General features: G+C 37.6%; 1 protein-coding gene across 1 annotated transcript in view; it reads right to left on the minus strand.

Annotated features, from left to right (window-relative positions):
• The window catches only part of ODAD2 (outer dynein arm docking complex subunit 2), a 94,634-nt gene that overhangs the window by 20,271 nt on the left and 55,483 nt on the right, over positions 1 to 18,880 (minus strand). Inside the window, exons 17-18 of the mRNA XM_064444866.1 lie at positions 8,626 to 8,814; positions 7,796 to 8,017 (exon numbers count right to left, since the gene is read on the minus strand). Of these exons, the coding sequence (XP_064300936.1) occupies positions 7,796 to 8,017; positions 8,626 to 8,814 (411 nt within the window). The remainder of the gene's footprint in view (positions 1 to 7,795; positions 8,018 to 8,625; positions 8,815 to 18,880) is intronic.

The raw sequence follows: 18,880 nt of genomic DNA on the forward strand, positions 1-18,880 counted from the left end.
TTGTTCTTCCACAGCCTGATATTGTGTCCTAATTGTCTCTTGTTCTTACTTTTTTTCATTACTTCAGTAATCTCCTCAGAGGTCTCCTTAGCCTCATCATAAAAAACTGGCCTCAGCTCTATAGGTGATGAGGCCATTCAAACTTTCTAGGCCTTCTTTACATAGAAACAAAAATGATATTCCATGAAAACAAATCCTCTGTGTCACTTACAAAGTCAGAAATTAACTTCCACATTAGCAGAAATTAACTTCCACAATAGATTACCTTTTATCTTTCTTCATTTGCAAAGTAAGAATGACCAGGAATGATCAGTTGCAATTTTTTCACTTGTACATATTTTTAATCTTTCAAAATTTCTGAAGTCTTTTAGAAGGTATATTATGAGCAGTTTCATAAGTGCCTATACACCCCACCATCCTCACTCACTTCAGAAGCATATCCCAATCTACAGCTTGCCAACATGGCCAAGAAAAAGTGTGACTGTAACAGACAGAAGCATTGTATTCATTTGACAAGGTGACATGGTCTCTAGCACAACGATTTAAATATTCTTTCAGGATCTTTAGACAACTCGAATTCTTCTTTTAAAACATGTTTAGATTCATCTTTTCACTACTAAAGCAGTTGCACTTCCTCATCTGCCTGTGCCTTGCAGAACAGTCTTTTCTACAATTCATCTTAAAAGAGCATCCCTATAAAAAACTGAGTACTCTTTAGAGGACAGTTGGAGATCTTTTAATAAACAAGCTTGATTTTTCTAAGGTTTCAGTAGCAGTCAACTATAGGTAGACATCTTTGTTGCTTTGCAACAGCTATGTTTTAAGGGAGGTTTTCTGCTGTTTCGATGAAGAATGTGGTGATGGCTGGATACTTCTAGTTGTCTCTGACTTTTCCTATTTCTCTTCCCTCTAACTGTGACAGACTCCAAGTATGAACAACATTGCCTGGTACTCCTGTTTATCTTGGCTATAAACTGCCAATCCCCTCTGGATTTCTCTTCTCCCTTGGTTTGTGGACAGCTATCTCCAATCTTGAATTCAGGTTGATGCCTGTTCCTTAGTCTGATGTCTAAAAATGTCTCCTGCTTTCTAGTGTCCCACATGTCATAACTGGCTCTTTGAAAATACAAATCTCTTTTCCAGCACAGACATGAATTTTTACTTCAGAAAGAGGAAATATTTTCTGGTGTTTGGTATAAAGAAAGCATTGATTCATCTATCACAGGTCATAACTATTGTTCCATTCCCAGTCATAAGAATATTGAGTGTAGAACTGAACATAAAAGAAAAACTTCATAAACTGCCTTTCTAAACTTCCTCCAAAATCACCCTGTTTGTCTACTCAGAATTTCACATGACAGCTGACCTACACAAGTATTTCCCAACCTTTTAGTCACATAGTCTTGCTTGAGAAAACGGAACGTATTTTGGGTGCAGTTACAAATAGGTGAATACATGGAACGCTGCTTTTCTCTCACTACTATGTGCATATACCTGTTGTTTGTGATTAGCAGATACTGTTTGCAGCAGTGGCAGCATGTGAAATATGAGAATCTGGCTGAAATTACTTACCATATATATTTTTATTCCTGGTTTCCTGGACAGAAACATGTATATACACATTGCGTAGTGAATGGTCAGACAGTCTGATGCTTTGAGAAAGTCTCTGACCAACTGTTCAAGCACTCAGCAACTGTGTCATTCATGCAGAGTAAATGTTTCCCCAAAGCATCAGACTTTCTGTGCATGTGAACATAGCACATGAACATGTGCTGAAGTATACCTGGGATTATGCATGTATTGCAACCTAGTCATAACTACAGCAGCTGTGACATTAACCCAACTGGGCATGATTACTGAAACACCAGATATCTGGTAAAAGGATGAAAAAAAATCAAAGGAACCCAGACAAATTTTCTAGAAGCAAAAATATGATGCATCCTGGAAATATTTGTATATAGCAACCCCTACATAAATTCAAAGTATGCTTTCAGACAACTGTTCACTGGAGAGGCAAGAACAATGAAAACACCTGGACTTTCTGTCATCATTGAGAAGCATGGTGCAAAGATACCCAATAGCACAGACACAGTGCTGCGACTACTGTGTCACCTGTGCCAGGCACATCAACTGAATAGACCAGGCAAGATTCATCACTGCACCGACTCTTGCATTTGAGCAACTAAATCTCCTCCACTCATTCTACTTGCCATCTGGGAATGCCTTTTTAGCCTTGCTGAAACTCCAGTAATTGATTCTTGATGGTAATTCCAACAATGCCTGCACAGAAGTCAAGCTCAGAATCATTGGTGGATTGGCCAGCTGTGCCCTGAGCTCTCATGGTGTGCGTGTTGATTTGCTTCATGATCTGCTCAGCTCTGGCAACAGAGAACAAAAGCACTTGGACTAGCACATCTGGAGAAACTATCTTAGATCCAACAGAACATATGTTCTCAGACTGCCCACCATGCTTCACGTATTACATAGGCATCCTTACTGGATAGGAACCACTAAGTCTCACTCTTCGCATATATCCCCCAAAAAGGTCTGTTGTTGCTTCACTTCGCTTTGCTTTGCTTTGCTATTCTAGGTGTAACACAACATATAAGCATTAGAAAGTGGCTGGAAACATCACAGCAGGATAACTGCTAATTAAACCAGGCTTTATTTAGGCTTAGAAGCTCTAGATGACCATAGGTATTGTCCTCTTGTGGGTGGGAGAATTCCATTCCCTGAAAAATAGGGGTAAAACCAAACTACATGCTTTAAAAAAAAAAGGATATGCCTATCCTGCAGTCATAGTACTAGAATAAGGGAAATCATCTGACACTAAGCTCCATGCTACCAAAGCTGAACAGGTAAGAAATCTCAAGATAGCTCGAGAGAGCTAGCTCTGATAACCTCTCACTGCGCTTTTGTCACATTATGGTCTAGTGAGAACAGGTTTTTCACAGTTTATTAATGTGGATCTCTGAGTCATGTTAACTTCAACACATACACTGGTATTGGATTCTCTCTGGCTATATCCCAGTTGAAAGGCAAATTAATTTTGCAATATGTCCTGCAGTCCTGATTCCAAATTGTTCATACATATTGTTGTTCCAGTTCTGCACCTGCATTTTTTTTGATGCTGACAAGGATGTATGCATATAGGTTTAGTCCTAATGTGCAATCAGTGTGTGGCCAGGCTATGCACTTGGACTTACGAGCTGGAAACTGCCGCAGGATCCTACTGTTTGGACTTACCCATTTTATCAATTTGCCTTCTGTTAAGGATTTCTTAAAGACTTAAAGAAACAAACCTTTAATAACAGCTCCATTTATGCTTATCATGTTAGAAAAAATGCTATTTTAAAATGTATGGATAATTAAAAATACAGAAATATTACTTGTAAGCAATGTTATTGTTTGCTTAGAGATAATTACTTTCATATTCTCCAGATTAAATGTCTGCAGCATTTGTAATTAAGCACTTCCATGAATGTTCACTTGAATCACACAGAATCACAGAATCCCAGGTTGGAAGGGACCTCAGGGATCATCTAGTCCAACCTTTCTACGAAGAGCGCAGTCTAGACAAGATGGCCCAGCACCCTGTCCAGACGACTCTTGAAGGTGTCCAACGTGGCCAAGTCAACCACTTCCCTGGGGAGATTATTCCAATGGTTGACTGTCCTCACTGTGAAAAATTTTCCTCTGGTGTCCAGTCGGAATCTCCCCAAGAGCAACTTGTGTCCATTCCCCCTCGTCCTCTCCATGTGACTCTGTGTAAAAAGGGAGTCTCCATCTTCTTTGTAACTACCCCTTAAGTACTGGTACACGGTGATGAGATCCCCTCTGAGCCTCCTTTTCTCAAGGCTGAACAAACCCAGCTCTCCCAGCCTACCCTCATATGGCAGGCGTCCCAGTCCTTTGATCATCTCGGTGGCCCTTCTCTGGACCCCTTCCAGCCTGTCCACATCCTTTTTGTATAGAGGGGACCAGAACTGTACACAGTGCTCCAGGTGTGGCCTGACAAGTGCTGAGTAGAGTGGGATAATTGAAAATAAGCACACAGAGAAATGAAATATGTGCAGGTGTTGAATACGATAATTCCACATAGCTCAGCTATTTATCTGTAGCTCTTAGAACTGATTATGGGATGTGCTTAAAGAATTTCTTCAGCTGGATGTATTTCTTAATATCTTCTAATTTTAAAAGCATCAAACTTGTTTTCAAGGCTCAATTTACAATTGTAAATTGTTACACCTCATTGTTACACATTTGCTGGGTGACGCTAGACCTTCAGATTCTATGCTACACACACTGACTTCAGTAGGACACTGAACAGAAGACAGTTTACTTGAAGAGCTGGACTGATCTCTTCTTGAAGATTTACACTTATTCAGTACATTTGACTGTGCATTGGCTGACAGTCTTTGGTATGGATGACACCAACTATCTGACAAGTTTGATTTAGTTTATCTGAAAACATACTCTGCTAAACTTCCATTATTTTTGCTTTTTGGGGGACTAGCAAGAACTACTCCTTCAGGTAAATTAGTGTCTTCCAAGGATATTTCATTTTTTACTCCCAGTAAGAAGAATAAGCAGTAAGGAATCATAATGTTTCTTTTCCTGGCTATGTACTTGGTTCCCAGTCACCTCCCGGCTATGAAGAGATTCCAGGCTACCAACTGGAAAACTACGAAAATCCTTCCCAAGGCTTTTGCATACTGAGATATTTAGTAGGTATGAAGAATTATTCCAGGTCCTTCGTGGCAATGTGCAGTCACAGGTGTTTTTATCTTAATGCTCTTTAACCTCTTAATTCTTTATCAGGTTTGGCTGCATTTTAACGATTCATTACAGGACCAGTTTTGTTTGCAGTCAGACTGCTTACCCCCAAAAAACTGAGATCTTGTGAACTGCAGAGGAGGATCAGTCAAACCTCATGGAATTTTGAAACACTTCAAGGTATGTGGGATAGCACTGCCTCTCTTAGTCACTTACATTTGTAGTGAAAATGCAAGTGAATTTTCTGTTTGTGAAATGAATAATTCATTTCTGAATGATACAGAGTGGAATTCAGACACTTCATCTTTCAAATCTCCCAAAGTATCTAAACAACAGAGTGATTAAATCTGTTCCTCTGGCAGTATTTCTTTTGAGATACCCATCTGACTAAGTACAATGAAGAAGGTTTCTGCCACATTAGACAGGGTGACTGTTTCTGGACACTGAATGTGAAAGCTCATTATCACAACTATGGCTGTTTTCCCTAACTGAATATGCTGTGGGTATGGCTCAGTAAAGTCCATTCAGAAGCTGGAGAATACTGCTTAATTATCAAAAGATAGTGAATAAGTGGTTTGCAAAGATCGATCATTATTTTCCATATTTCCTATTGTTTTCATTACTTTCCATCCGATAGAAATCAGATGTTCTGAATCAGAGAAACATTTGGGTTGGAAGGCATCTCAGAAGGCCATCTAGTCCAAACTCTTAGTCAAAGCAGGGTCAATGCTGAATTCAGACCAGGTTGCTGATGGCTTTGTTGAGTCAGGTCTAAATTTGCTTGGATGGAGATTCCACAGCCTCTCTAGGGAACTGTTCCAGTGCTTCATTACCCTCATGGTAGAATTTTTTCCCTTATATCCAGATAGAACTTATCAGATTCAATCTACGACTACTGTCTCTTGTCCTCGTACCACGCACTTTAGTAAAGTGCCTGCCTTTGACGCCTCAGTAAATTTCTGGCAGGCTGCTATTAGACGCCGCTGCCCAAAGGCCTTCTTTCTCAAAGCTAGACAAGCTCAGTTCCCTTGCAGGTCACGTCCCCAACCGCCTTTGCGGCCCTCCACCAGCGTTGGAGCCCAAACTGAACACAGTACTCCTGATGTGATTCAATAAATGTTAAGTCACCACCCCTGACCTACTGGCTATGCTCCTGCTAACACAGCCCAGGATCCTGTTAGCCTGCATCACTCCCAGGGCACCCTACTGGCTCATGTTCTGCTTTCTGAACCTACTCTCCAGGTCATTTTCAGCAGAACAGCTACCCTGAATGTTAGTCTCAACATGGACCAAATGCAGCTGCTTCCTGTCATATTATTAATGGACATCTGCTTATATGATACAATTACATGTGTGTGCTGGCACACATGATGAGAATTGGTCATATATCCTCTCATATGTTCAGACCATCCATCAGTTATGAGATGAGAGGCATTTCCACCTGGGTTCTGTAATGGACCCACACACAATTCCACATTCAAACACTCGTCCGCTGCATTACAAAAATACAAGTTTCTTGTACACGAGAAGAGAAGCGCATGCTGGACAAAAAGTTTAGATGCAACAAACATAATCCAAGTTCCTTTATTTTGTAGCTTCACTCTCCCTTTTATCAGTACTCTTTTCTCTCCCTTAACTTGTTATAGTAATTTCTGAATATTGTGAATAATAAAAAAAATTAAACACCTGTGATATTTTTCTGTACACCTCTAATTTATCTGCAAGTGCAAATAAATGGTTTCAATTAGTCTAAATATTTTATCTAGGACTGAAAAATAAAGATGAACCTAGACTGAGATGTAATTATTACGAAAGTATATCAACAGAATTGGTTTTATACAGAATGTTCAGTGTGCTACAACTTATAAAACCTAAAACCGGCATCATAAAATGAATGAAAACAACAGATGACAGGAGGGCAGAAAACGGGTTGTGTCAGTTGAATGGAAAGACAAGCAACATTAAAATGTCATCAGACACTAGTTTCAAATTGAGCTGTAGTACACTATATATTCCCCTGTGCTGTGCTGCCAGTATAATGCACTGAAAGGGCAGCTTAGGTCTGAGTCAGTTCAAGCACTGGTATTTAAACTGAGTCTTTGAACATTTTTGACCAGTAGATTTTTCTAACCCGACTACAGATATAGTCAACTACAGATACATGTATGATCATGCAGGACCATTAGACTGTGCCAGAATTGAAACTGCTCACAATAAAGTGCACAATCATTAGTGCAGTCATAAATTCAACATTAATTGTAACACTACATCATAATTCAACTCTTATTTTTAATACATTTATCTGAACGTGAAGTAAAATCAGAAGTCTGTAAACAGTGAATCTTTGAGGAAATTTATCAAAACTGAGAGCTCCTACAATCTCCATCTCTAAGGCCATAATCCTTATCTTGCCTGTGCTAAGGGAATAACTCTACTGGCTTCAACTAGTGAGAGATAAAACCTTGCTAGAAAACTCTTGTTGAGGGAAGAATTCTTTCTAGAGTAAGGTCTTTTTAGAATGTGCTCATACTTAACTCCTAAAATATGAATTCTTATAAGTAAACACAGAATTCACTGAAACAGCTCCAGATAAACCAAGCCTTTGTATTTTTCTGTCTTAATTTGTCCCCAAATCCAGTTACACTCAGTTCCTAGGTGACTTTCTGCCATACTAGGCAACTATTCATTAAGATAACCCAGCCTTTTTTGCAAAAGTCACTTGAGAAAGACAAAATGCTGATGTGATGTCACTACCAGCCTAGGTCAGAGTCAAGTGCTCTAGAAAGTGAATGTCCACATCATATTTCCATTCCTAACAACCGTGTAGGTGTAATATCTTTAGCACTGAAATACTGTTCCCTAATTCACTACTTAACCAAATATTTTTAGGATAAAGTTCAGAAAAGTTGAGGCACACAGCAGAATTAAAGAACTATTTCAAATGAAAGATCTCTTCTTTTAGCCATGCCAAACCCCTTCAATAATTTGAACTCCAAATAAGAAAAACCTTCCACCTCACCTTTACCACTCCATTTTCATGCATGGTGATACAGTTGTTGGGATCCTCTGAAAGTTGATATAAAGCCTGAGCCGTAGCTCTGTGAACTGATGGATCATTTGACTTCAAGTAACGTACTAGAGGAGCTACAGCCTTGGTCTCTCCAAAGGTAACTCTATTGCTCCCCCACATGCAACAGTGGGAAATGGCCTCCGCTAAGTGACGTCTCAATTTGTCATTGTTCTGAAGAAGGTAAAAACATAATAAATTAAAGACAACCTAATAGAATAATGATTTCATAGGAAAGCAGAATTGTATTCTCAAACATCTTCAAGGCATCCCAATTTAACTGCAGTACAATTAAAAACTTTAGAGAGCTGTGAGGCATGGAGCTAGTGGTCCCTTATTATTCGCTTTGTAGGAAGTGCAATGAATTTTTATATTATTTCAAAGGAGTTTTTAAACTGACTGGAAATTAGATAAATGTAAATGTAACATTAAAATGTAGCACTAAAATGTAACATATAGCCCCACCATTGAGATTCCCTGCATGCGTCATATTTATTACTCTCTCAACCTGTTGTGCTTTTGTCATACGGCAGCTGCATCTCTCAAAAGCAATATTCAGCAATAGGGACTATTGAAATGAAGCTCATCTTCCAGAGCAATTTTAGTACCAGCCACAAAGAGTTTTCAAGTCCAATAATCAGCTCATAGAGGAAGGATTCTATGGCTCTTCCTTGCAGGGGCTGCAAAATCTACTGCTCTTGTCATAACCTTTTAGTTGGGTATAATGCAGTGTGACATAAGAAACTCAGATACTTAGTATTATACGATTAGAAGTTACTTACTGTGTTTGCTAGTTTGGACAACAGAGGGACGACTCCATGATCTGTTATAACAGCTAAATTTTCTTCATCCTTAGCTATATTTGTAATGGCAGCACATACACTTGCTAAAACTTCTTTATTCTTTGATTTTAGCAAATTGACTATCAGTTCCAAGCCACCAACAAAGGATCGAACCATTTCCCCAGCATCCTAAATGAGAATCAAAAGAAACATTATTTTAAAATAGTCCATCTGTATTGATTTATGTACGTTAAAAGAAATGCCTAAATAAAGGTATCTAGTGTAATTTTAGATACCACAGGGTATTCTTTATGGCCTCAGGCTGTCACCCAGAAGGGTGCAAGTCTCCCTTATCCGCTGTATCATATTTGCCAGGTGGGTGCCTCACATACCTCAGGGTATCTAAAGCAGCCATAGGACCTGTTTAGGCTCTAATAGTGTCTTCTATTTCCTACAGTAAGTCTGACAGCTAAGACAAATGAGTGGTAATACTAGTTTCTTGTACCAGTGCCAGTGAGTATTCAGGAATACTTAACAGGTGAGGTTACACCATTCATGACAGCAACTGTGGGAGAACCATAGTGTATTCAGAGTAAGAACAATCAATGTAAAATGTGACTAAAGGACACAAACACGAATCTGGAAAAATGTCTAATTACGCTATTAGAAAACAAATAGAAAACTAAACCGTGTGCCTTGATCTTAAATGCAGCATGCAGATCTGGTCCACCTTTTCCATCTTGAAAAAGTCATAGTAAAATTAGAAAAGGTTTAGAGAAAGACAACAAGAATAATCAAAGGTAGGGAACTGTTCTGTCGAAGGAATGACTAACCAACTAGGACACGCAAGGCTATAAAAGAGAAGAATGAGGAGCGGTATGATAGAGGTGTATAGAATCTTGAGTAGAATGGAAAGGGCACACAGGGATCTCTCTTCTAGGAGAAGACCTGGGAGCATCAGATGAAATTAGCAGGTGGCATGTTCAAAATAAAATGAGGTTATTTTCAAACAAAGCATAGTTAAGATGTTGAAGTCCTTGGAGCAGAATTGCAGTGGCTCTTAGAAGTTTACACATTAGAAATTAACTAGACAAATTCACAGGAAAAAAATCCATTAAGTGTTATTCAGTATAAAAGTATTCCCTCTGACTTAGAAAGTTCCTGAGCCACAGATTTTTTGAAGGTGGAAGAGCATTCTGGGGAGGGGAACCACAGCTACAAGTTTGCCCTGCTCTACCTTTCCTTAGGCATCCCTTGTGGGCTAGTTTGAGAAACAGAACACTGTGTGTCAGTGAACATTTGGTCTGACGCAGCATTGGCTGTTCTCACACACTTGTGTTTATTAGTCAATTCAAATTATCAAGCACATGTTTACATGCCCATGTGTAAAACAAAAAACCAGCAGTTTTGACACTGTAAGACTGAACTAATGGGTATGGAATTCATTTGGTTGCCTCAAGCAAAGAGGAACTGAGTATCTGGTAAAGTGGCATGCAACATGCAGTACTTCGTGTGTCCTTAAAAGCACACAGTGTATAAATCTAAGTTTTGTTTAAGCACAAATTCTTAACTGACTAAGTTACATAGTCACTGAGCAATGCTGTACAGTAAGATTCATTACACTCCATTAAACAGAGATGCTCAAAAAGAAATCTATCTCTTGCTTTGGTAAGATGTACCACCATGTAAGATTACATTATTTCAGATGATCTCCTTTCAGTTTCCTTGTGGACAGAAACAATGCCAGAATGCTTTGAATGACTTTGTTTACATGTTTATTTAATCTGTGGGTAACTCTAAGCAAAATTTTGCTAGCAACCCTCTAGAAGGTGTTCTCAGGATGCCTAGGTATACAGAGCCTGATAGACAACACTGCAAAATGCAGCAGCATTTTCAGAAAGTTTTATTGTACACATAATAATTAGCAAAGGGGTGGATGGAACTTCAAGTTTTGCAAGTATTTTGCAAGTATTTGCAAGTATTGCAACGTAATCTGGAGAAATCACCATTTCTGCTTGAACGGGCCCATCGGTTACTTTAGTTGAGTGTACCTCTATGCTAAGCTTAGATATTTGTGTTTATCAGGATTTCTTTATAGAATCTATAATCCAGCCCAACATTTTTTGTTAGATTTTCAACCTTTCAGATTTGGATCTGGAAAGATGAGTAGTTCTCTTACAGTTCTTTGTCCAATGAATATAGAAACTAGCAAATTACTTAATTATGGCTGACTTAAGGATTTCTGTAGAAACTAAGACTTAAGAAAAGCAAATTAACTACTGATTACAAAATAGACACAGGTCAGAAAACACTGCAGCCAAGAACTTGAGGTGTTTTTCATGGTCATCTAATTTTTATGGAACTATTTACTAAAAGTACGCCATTAGTGCCCAAATTGTACCCTTCGCAAAGGGTACTGAAAATAGGAACTGAAAATAGGTCGGAGAAGATTCTTGGTGATACATTGGTGCCACATCTGCAGATGGCATTGGATGGCCTCACATCAAGCTGTTATTATGCTGGAAAGAGAGTAGAAGTGCCTGGCCAAATGGTCAGCAGTAGCTTTGTAGAAGAAATTTCTGCTTATGCACTTCACTGATGGTAGATGTGCAGAGATGGAAAGAAAGGAAGTGCAAGTGGAATTTCTTTCATTTGCTTCCTTCAACAGGTCAGTAAACAAATTTTGAATAAAAAATACCAGACACTCTCCTGAAACCCTTTTGGACTGAAAGGTCCTAGGACTTCATGAAAGTGCAAATACGGATAGTATGAACTTTCCTAGGGCTAGAGAGTGACCCCGAGACCAAGAATGGTTTTGATTATATTTATTTCTTTTTGGGGGCTGATTTATGAACACAGTAGCGTCCAATTGTATTGTGTTAGCTTTGCTGAGCAAATCCATCAAATTGCTCATGGACTTGGTAAATAAAAATTCCAGAAGATGCTGTAGTTCATCCTTTTCAGTTCTGGGTCCAAGTGCCAAACAGAACTCTTAGCTGTGATGTTTCCTTCTCACAGAAAGCAAAAGCAGTGGTAGGTCCATCAGGACTAAAACATTTTCTACCACAGACAGTGCAACTCTTGAGACTGGAAGGGAAAGGTTAAAGCCATACAGCATGAGGCTCAAAACCAGAAGCCACAGAGTGTGGAAAAAGTGTGCTAACCAAGAGCAAACTTCGTGCTGAAGTCCTAAGAAACCAGAAGAAACAAATAACAGAGGTCCTTACAGAAATTAAAAGAGGATCTAAATGTTTATGCAGAAGAAGGACAATAAAGGTTTGTGGCTCAGAAAACCATCTGAGAGAAGCAGAGAAGGAAGGGCAGTGCTCTGCCATTTCTATTACTATGTGAGCTGCATGTAAAGGGAGGTGGGTTACAGCGTTTCCCATGGACACACTAGCATAAAAGCTTCTCTATCATTGCTAGTGTATACATACCACAACGTAAATGTATCTACAGACAATCACCCGAATAAAGACAATATTCCTTTATATCAGTTTTCATGTCTGTCTTGAAATTTTAAAATTTGACCAAAGGCAGTAGATAAAGGGTAACAGAGAGAGATTTCTACACAGAAATTTCTTACCTATATGTATTACAGGGCTAGACAGCTAAATGAGCAGACACAGAAGGAAAGAAAATGAGGTATTTTACATCTCTTTCAGTTCCTTGAAACTTACTACAGAAGTGTGCATTACCTTGTGTCTAACTATTGGCTCAGCAAATGAGGAAGGCTTCTGTTCAGCAGGTAATCTCTACAGTAAGGTGTCTAAGATAAAAGGAGCCCTGCTATACCTGAAAACGATTCTCATTTTCTGCATGGTTCAGGTATCTGTGTATTATTATTTATGCTCTTGAAAGATGTTTCATAAAGAGATAAGATTATCTGCATCCCATCTTAATGAACTAATATGTACATTTTATATTTTCCTACCTGCACATATTTTCTTTCCAGGTGATTATAACCCTACTTGTTGAATTTATCTTCTGACAAGCTTATATTTTCCACATTTTGTAAACGAGTATGGTCCAATTAAACTGATGGAATAATATATAAACAATCCAGCAGTAAGCAAAAGAAGAGAGTTTCAATAATCATCTGTGAAACCAGCTAAATACAAGGACAGAACCTTTTACAGTGATGAAAAGCAGAGGGAAACTGCAGAAACCACATGTCAGGGAAGTTTCCCAAATGTGATTGTGGGTGTAGTCTGGTGGTCTGTGCAAGACAAAGAGAAAAGTAAAGAAGCAAGAAATTTGAAGAACAATGAGCAGAAAGAAGGACAGAAATGAGAGCTTTAAAATCTGTTATGTTACTTACAAGATCATCTTTTTTTCCAAAGAAATTTAAACAACAAATGCAATCTATTTGGTATCATTTAGCAAAACGATAGACTTGCTTTGTACAGTAAATTTCTACCTTTTTTTTACTTTAAAAATGTGTATTTGTTATACGCAATTGCCACATTTTAAAGGTATTTAAAGAAGAAATTATATGAAGTCCCTGTGATTGCAGAGGTCAGGTTTTAATTCTTTTGAATCTATGTTCTTTGAGTAGACTTGTATTAATGAACAGAGAGCTGTTCATACTATAAAGTCTAAAGTAATTTCTGTGATTTTAGTTTCCAAATACTCTTGGGCATTTTCATCTATACTTATTTTTGTAAGAGAAGGCAAGAAAAATCATATATAATGAGTCTTTGGAAATCTTTTGTGCACTTTTTGTTTCACATAGGGAAAAATGCAAGCTTCACATTCCACCTTCTAAATTAATTTACATTCAGCATTCTTTGTGAGACTTAACCCAAAGGGTTTGTCATTTCCAGCTATTAGTGTGTGATAAGCTTTCACATTTACCCGTAGTCCTTAAACTTCACTGCAGAAATGTAAATGTCATTGTTTCAAAGTCTGGGTAGTTTACTATTGGGTAATAACATGATTTTGGTATTGAACTTGAAGTGGAAAGTGTTCCATTTCCATCCCAAGACTACACTTATACTTCGGTATTTACATACCACAAACTCTAATCTATTAATATAGCCATTAAATTCCACTTACTTTCTTTAATGTTACATATGAAGTTATTAAACAAACTCCAAGTGTTTTGAAAAGCTTAGAGAACATCTCAGGATACAGCTATACAAAAAAAAAAACTTGAAAGAAAAGAAGAATGCATTTAAGTGATTTTAGGTAATTTACTCCCCCCCTTACCTACTATGACAAAACCTTACTTCTTAGTTTTCCTAACAAGGCTACTCAGTTTGAGTTAGGCAAGAAAAAAATGGTATGGTAAGAATAAAGCCTAAGAAACAGCTTTTACACACAAAAATATAGATAAAATCACTCCCACGGATAAGCAATAAAAAAGATAATTTGATTGTATACATCTGACTATATGTGTGAATGATAGGTTGAATGCTTCTGTTTTAACAGTATTTCCTGAGTTGAAAAAAATAAGAGGCAAAACACAAAGACATTTAAAAAGCAATAAAAATGCTTTAAAAATTGGGGGGAGGGGAGCAAGAATGTTTTACTGTATTAACAGGAAACATCTTCATTTTAAATTTTTATCATTACTATAACTTTTAATGTAACGTTTAACCTGAGGTGACAAGATATGAAGAAATATAGATTGTTAAACTACATTTTAAGTGGCTGAAGAAGATGGGAAGAGATAACAGAATTTTCCATGACTTCACATGACCACATCTTATAACTAGTGAGCAGCAAATTTTTTATCCTCAGAAACTACAATAAATAGTATTTCAAAACTGGATTCAAAGGAAGAAGTTTGCAATCTCAAGCAGTAAAAAAGAAACTTACTGGCATAGACGCTGAGGCCAGCAAAGTTACCTGCTGTGCTAATAAAAGCCTCATCTTGCTACTCTTTAATCACGTATTTTCATCTTGTTGAACTGCTTGACTAATAACAAAATTCAAAATTCAGTTAACTTTCTCTTTTCACTTATCTCTACATTGGCTTCTGCCAATGTGAGACTGACCAGCTTTACACATATTATTTTTTAATTAGGAGCAGAAAGCATTATGATATTTGCAGAAAGACAGATTTGGAAATAACACTTGATCTTTGCAGTATTTATACAAGGAGAACATTCGAGATTTTTGAGTTCTTTTGTCATCATATTATATGTTTTTTTGTGGTTACTTTCATTAAGTAAATAAAGTTCATCACCCTTAAGTTGAGACATACAGTTCTTGCAAAAGAACTACTGAATTCTTTAGTAACTGAATTCCTTTCTTATTTCTTACAAAGTGAATAGTGGTTCTTTATTTCAAAGATTTAAAGCTAAACACCATATTACAAAAACACATTGTGTTTATCTTTAAAAATACTCCACTTGAAAGATAAAAGTTTTGCCACTGAAAACAAGCAGTATTTCACTCTTAGAACATCTAAAAAAGCTTAAGGTGTCAAAGCTAATTTGTCAAACTGAATTGCTTTTGCCCAAAATAGTGTTGGTATGGCTTGCAAATAAACTTTAGTTATCAAAAGTCGTCTTTAAACTACCTTTTCTTTAACGAAGGAAGCTGTCCATTTCCATCCCCTATTGCTAACTGAATAAGTTATCACCCTAATGCACAACCAAATTTAAAATTCAAAATAAAGAAACGCAACAGAAAAATTTCTATATTATTGCTGTTCAATGAAAAAGGGAAACACACAATTTATAGAATGAAGTTTCTATTAATTTTTCTTATTAAACAACTCAATGGTATTGTTAATCAAATTACTTTCCATTTACAGGGTAATTTTATTCCTATCTATACAGCTGTGGAGGCTTCCACTGCAGCAGAACTGATGTAGAAAACCTTGTAAGATACAACTACTTCACTACATCTGACAAGTCTTCTGTGTTGTGAAAATGTAATGTGTTGGGAAAACAACAGCAGACAATCAACATGGATTTTACTGTCCTCTTCACTGAAGCAGCTAAAGACAGAGCAGCAAAGCAGAGTAGCTTTAAATGGCTCCAATGTGACTCTGTAGCCTGGAAGAGCAGAATTCCTTACTCCTGGCTCTTCAGGGATTTGATCATTGCATAGTTAAATACTTGGCAAGTCTATTGCTATTGATAGTTTAAAGAGACAAAAGCAAAGTCCATTAGCCAAACATACAGCCCAAAAAAGCATGCAATGCATGTTCTTTAAAAGATGGTGGGGGAAAAAAAGGCTACATAGTCTCTCATGCAACTTCTAGTAGTCCTTTTGTCTACTGTTTTCCTTACTTTTCAGCCTGGTGGACTACACCTACTCTTCCTCCCCCTCCTCACAACTCTCACTGAAGTTCAGTCCTGCCTAAACGCCAAAACCCTAATTTTTTTCACAGAAGCAGTGAAACTACTAACATGAAAGTCCTCTGAGGCCACAGTAGAGAAAATGTCATGATTTGCTTTAGATTGTTTTGAAAAGCATTTTAATAATGGAAGTATGAGAAACAGATAACATTGAATAACTGGAAAAACTAAACATTGTTTCCATTGGGTTTGGATTGAATTGAATCCAAATAAGTGTCTAAGCAAACTTCTTATAATTATGCATATGTTTAGGAGATAGTCATCACTAATATGTAGTTTAATAGTGTGGAGATGCAAGACAGCAATATTGGAATGTTCTGAGGACAGTCTGGGTAAACAATCAATGCAGCGACAACACAAGCTAATAAATTGTTCTAACAATTATTGCTTGTGTCTTTTCAACTCTGGCATGGTTCCATAAGTTGGAGTGGTATATGAGAAGGCATTCATATCATATTGTACCACTTACCATTACAGACCACTCAGAATGTGAACAACAAGCATGAAGTATAAAATATGTTATAGTTCAATCAAAAGCTTCTGCACTAGATAAAATGATTGCTTGAAATTTTCTGGTTTACATTACGCAGCAAATCAGACACAATGATCTCTGTGCTCTTTTCTTGCCTTAAAATCTGTGGAAGTCCCATGTGGCAAGTGAGAGGGCAAAGAGAGGAAAAAAGTGAGATGGACAAGAAGGAAAAACAAAGAGATGAAAAAGAAAAAATGTGAGGCCGGTGGGGTTTAAACTTATAGATTTAAAAAATCCAATTAGCAAGTCTAATTTAAAAGTACAGAAACTACATGACAAGCTGTTGACTAGCATGCATAGCTATTATAAACTAAGTTACAAGGAAAGTTGGTCAAATATTTTCCAGTGGAACAGTATTCCATCAGAAAATGCTAGTGGAATGGAACCAAAACCTTCCATAAGAACACAACGACTTCTTGAAAAGTTTTGACAGAAACCAGGCAGAAAGGCAGGCTAAATTACCAACGTGCCTCTTCATCTTTTCTCTTGTCAGCCAGATGGCTGGTGAGTAGCCTGCCAGGCTGCTTGGCTTCTGGTTTTCACAGAACCCCTGAGTTCTTGCCTGATGGGCTGCCAAACAGCTGGAAAGCCAGGTCTCCAGAAGATCCTAAGCTTTTTGGCTTCTTATTGTCTCCAAGCTCTCGGGCAGCTGCTTTGCATGGAACTTAGGACCTGAGGCTCCCCAATGAGGGAGATGTGGGTTACGGTTTTTGCTTCCCTTTGATTCCCAGCTTTCAGGTTGTGTGTTTTACAGGAACTGGACTCCTATATTTGTAGACATTAAGGACCTCAGGGCAATTTATGGCAGTCCATTCAGTCCTCTAGGGTAACATATCTATAGGAGGCCCAAACTCCTCATGATAGTTCGTTCGCTAAAGTTATAGGCAGCCTGTGTCAAGAATCATTAGACAGGCTAGTTCTGCATGCATGCCTGCAAGCATGGCAACCAGCTATGGATTCACCAAGGCAGGTCTAACTTGCTGGGATTCCTAAATCTCCAAGGACCCTGGAGCTCTGGAAGGCCTGAAGGGCAAGCCAAAAATTCCTTTTTGTCTCTCTTATAGTACTCTTTTGAAGTTTAGTTCATAACAAATGCTTAAAAATTGGAAAGTTTACATCCAGATAAGAGGGATTAAAAACTGCATAAAAATGAGATCGAGTATAGAGAAGTAGGTGTGATTTATGTTAAAAATTATAATGTCTAGAGAAAACAAATAGGAAAATGGAAAGAGAGCATTAACAGCACTAAGTCTGAACTGCCAAGGTTTCTGTAAAGAATTGCAAGAAGCATAGCAAGGAAAACAAAGAAACTGGAAAATTCTGTACATACTAAAGCAGGGAATTTTGACATTATAGGCTTAACAAAAGAATCGTAAGTAAACAAAAATGTATTGGTACTATTTAAGTAAATTTTTTAAAATATAAAACAAATGAACAAGAGTGTGCGTTATAGGGCATGACTGATCTTTATACACCACATGTAAAATGTGTAAACAAAGCATCTTAATTCATTTAAAACAGCAAATAATTTTATTTGTTAAATATCAGGAGACTTTCCAAGTTCAACTACCTTTCTTTGTTACTTCTAGTAAAGAAATGTTCTCTGTGGTTTTATACATATGGTTACGTTAAAATTTCCATAACAAGCAAAATCTATGTAAGAATCCTAAATAGCATGGCCATCAGCAGCATATTTTCCACCCACAGGTTAACTCCAGACTGCTGGCTCCAGTAGAAGTCACTTCCTCAGTATATAATACTTCTGCAAGAGTGAAGGCTACTTGACCTTCAGACATACCCGTCTCATACCTTTCCCTCTTAAACCTGGTTTAGTTTTGATTTCGGGGTTTTTTGGGGGGGCCAGCATGGATGTTCTCTTTCCCTGTACGTAGGAAATACACAGACAACTGTAGATGGCTCATCATCCTTCATCACACCCATGAAATTCCACTGGAGAGCTGAAAGGGGTGCAATAACTTTTTGGTGAAAAAAATCATGCTTTATCAGAAAAGTGTGAGATGTCATTTTACAAGTGCATTTTAAGAAAACAGAATAACTTTCCCTCTCTCTTCCCTCAAATCCCCAGTCTCAGACTGTGTACTTAAATTATTTTGACAGACTTCATACATAGCTGGCTTCCTGAAGTTCTTTAAGAAAGCCTTTATAGTTGTAGCTATAACAAAGGCTAAAACTGAAGCTTTGAAAGTTGAAAGCTGATATGCAAGCAGACAAAGGACAGAGGAACCGATGAGGCCTGACATTACCATTTGTATTCTAATGTTTGCACCCAAATCTCTACTAAATATGAGGATGGAAAATAACCTCTATAACTTTTTTTTTTAAAAAATTTCAAGACATCCTATTTAAAGGTTACTCTGTGAGGAAATACTTTGTGAGGTATTTTCAT

Source organism: Phalacrocorax carbo, chromosome 2 (genome assembly GCF_963921805.1).
Source record: "Phalacrocorax carbo chromosome 2, bPhaCar2.1, whole genome shotgun sequence".
Taxonomy (NCBI): domain Eukaryota; kingdom Metazoa; phylum Chordata; class Aves; order Suliformes; family Phalacrocoracidae; genus Phalacrocorax; species Phalacrocorax carbo.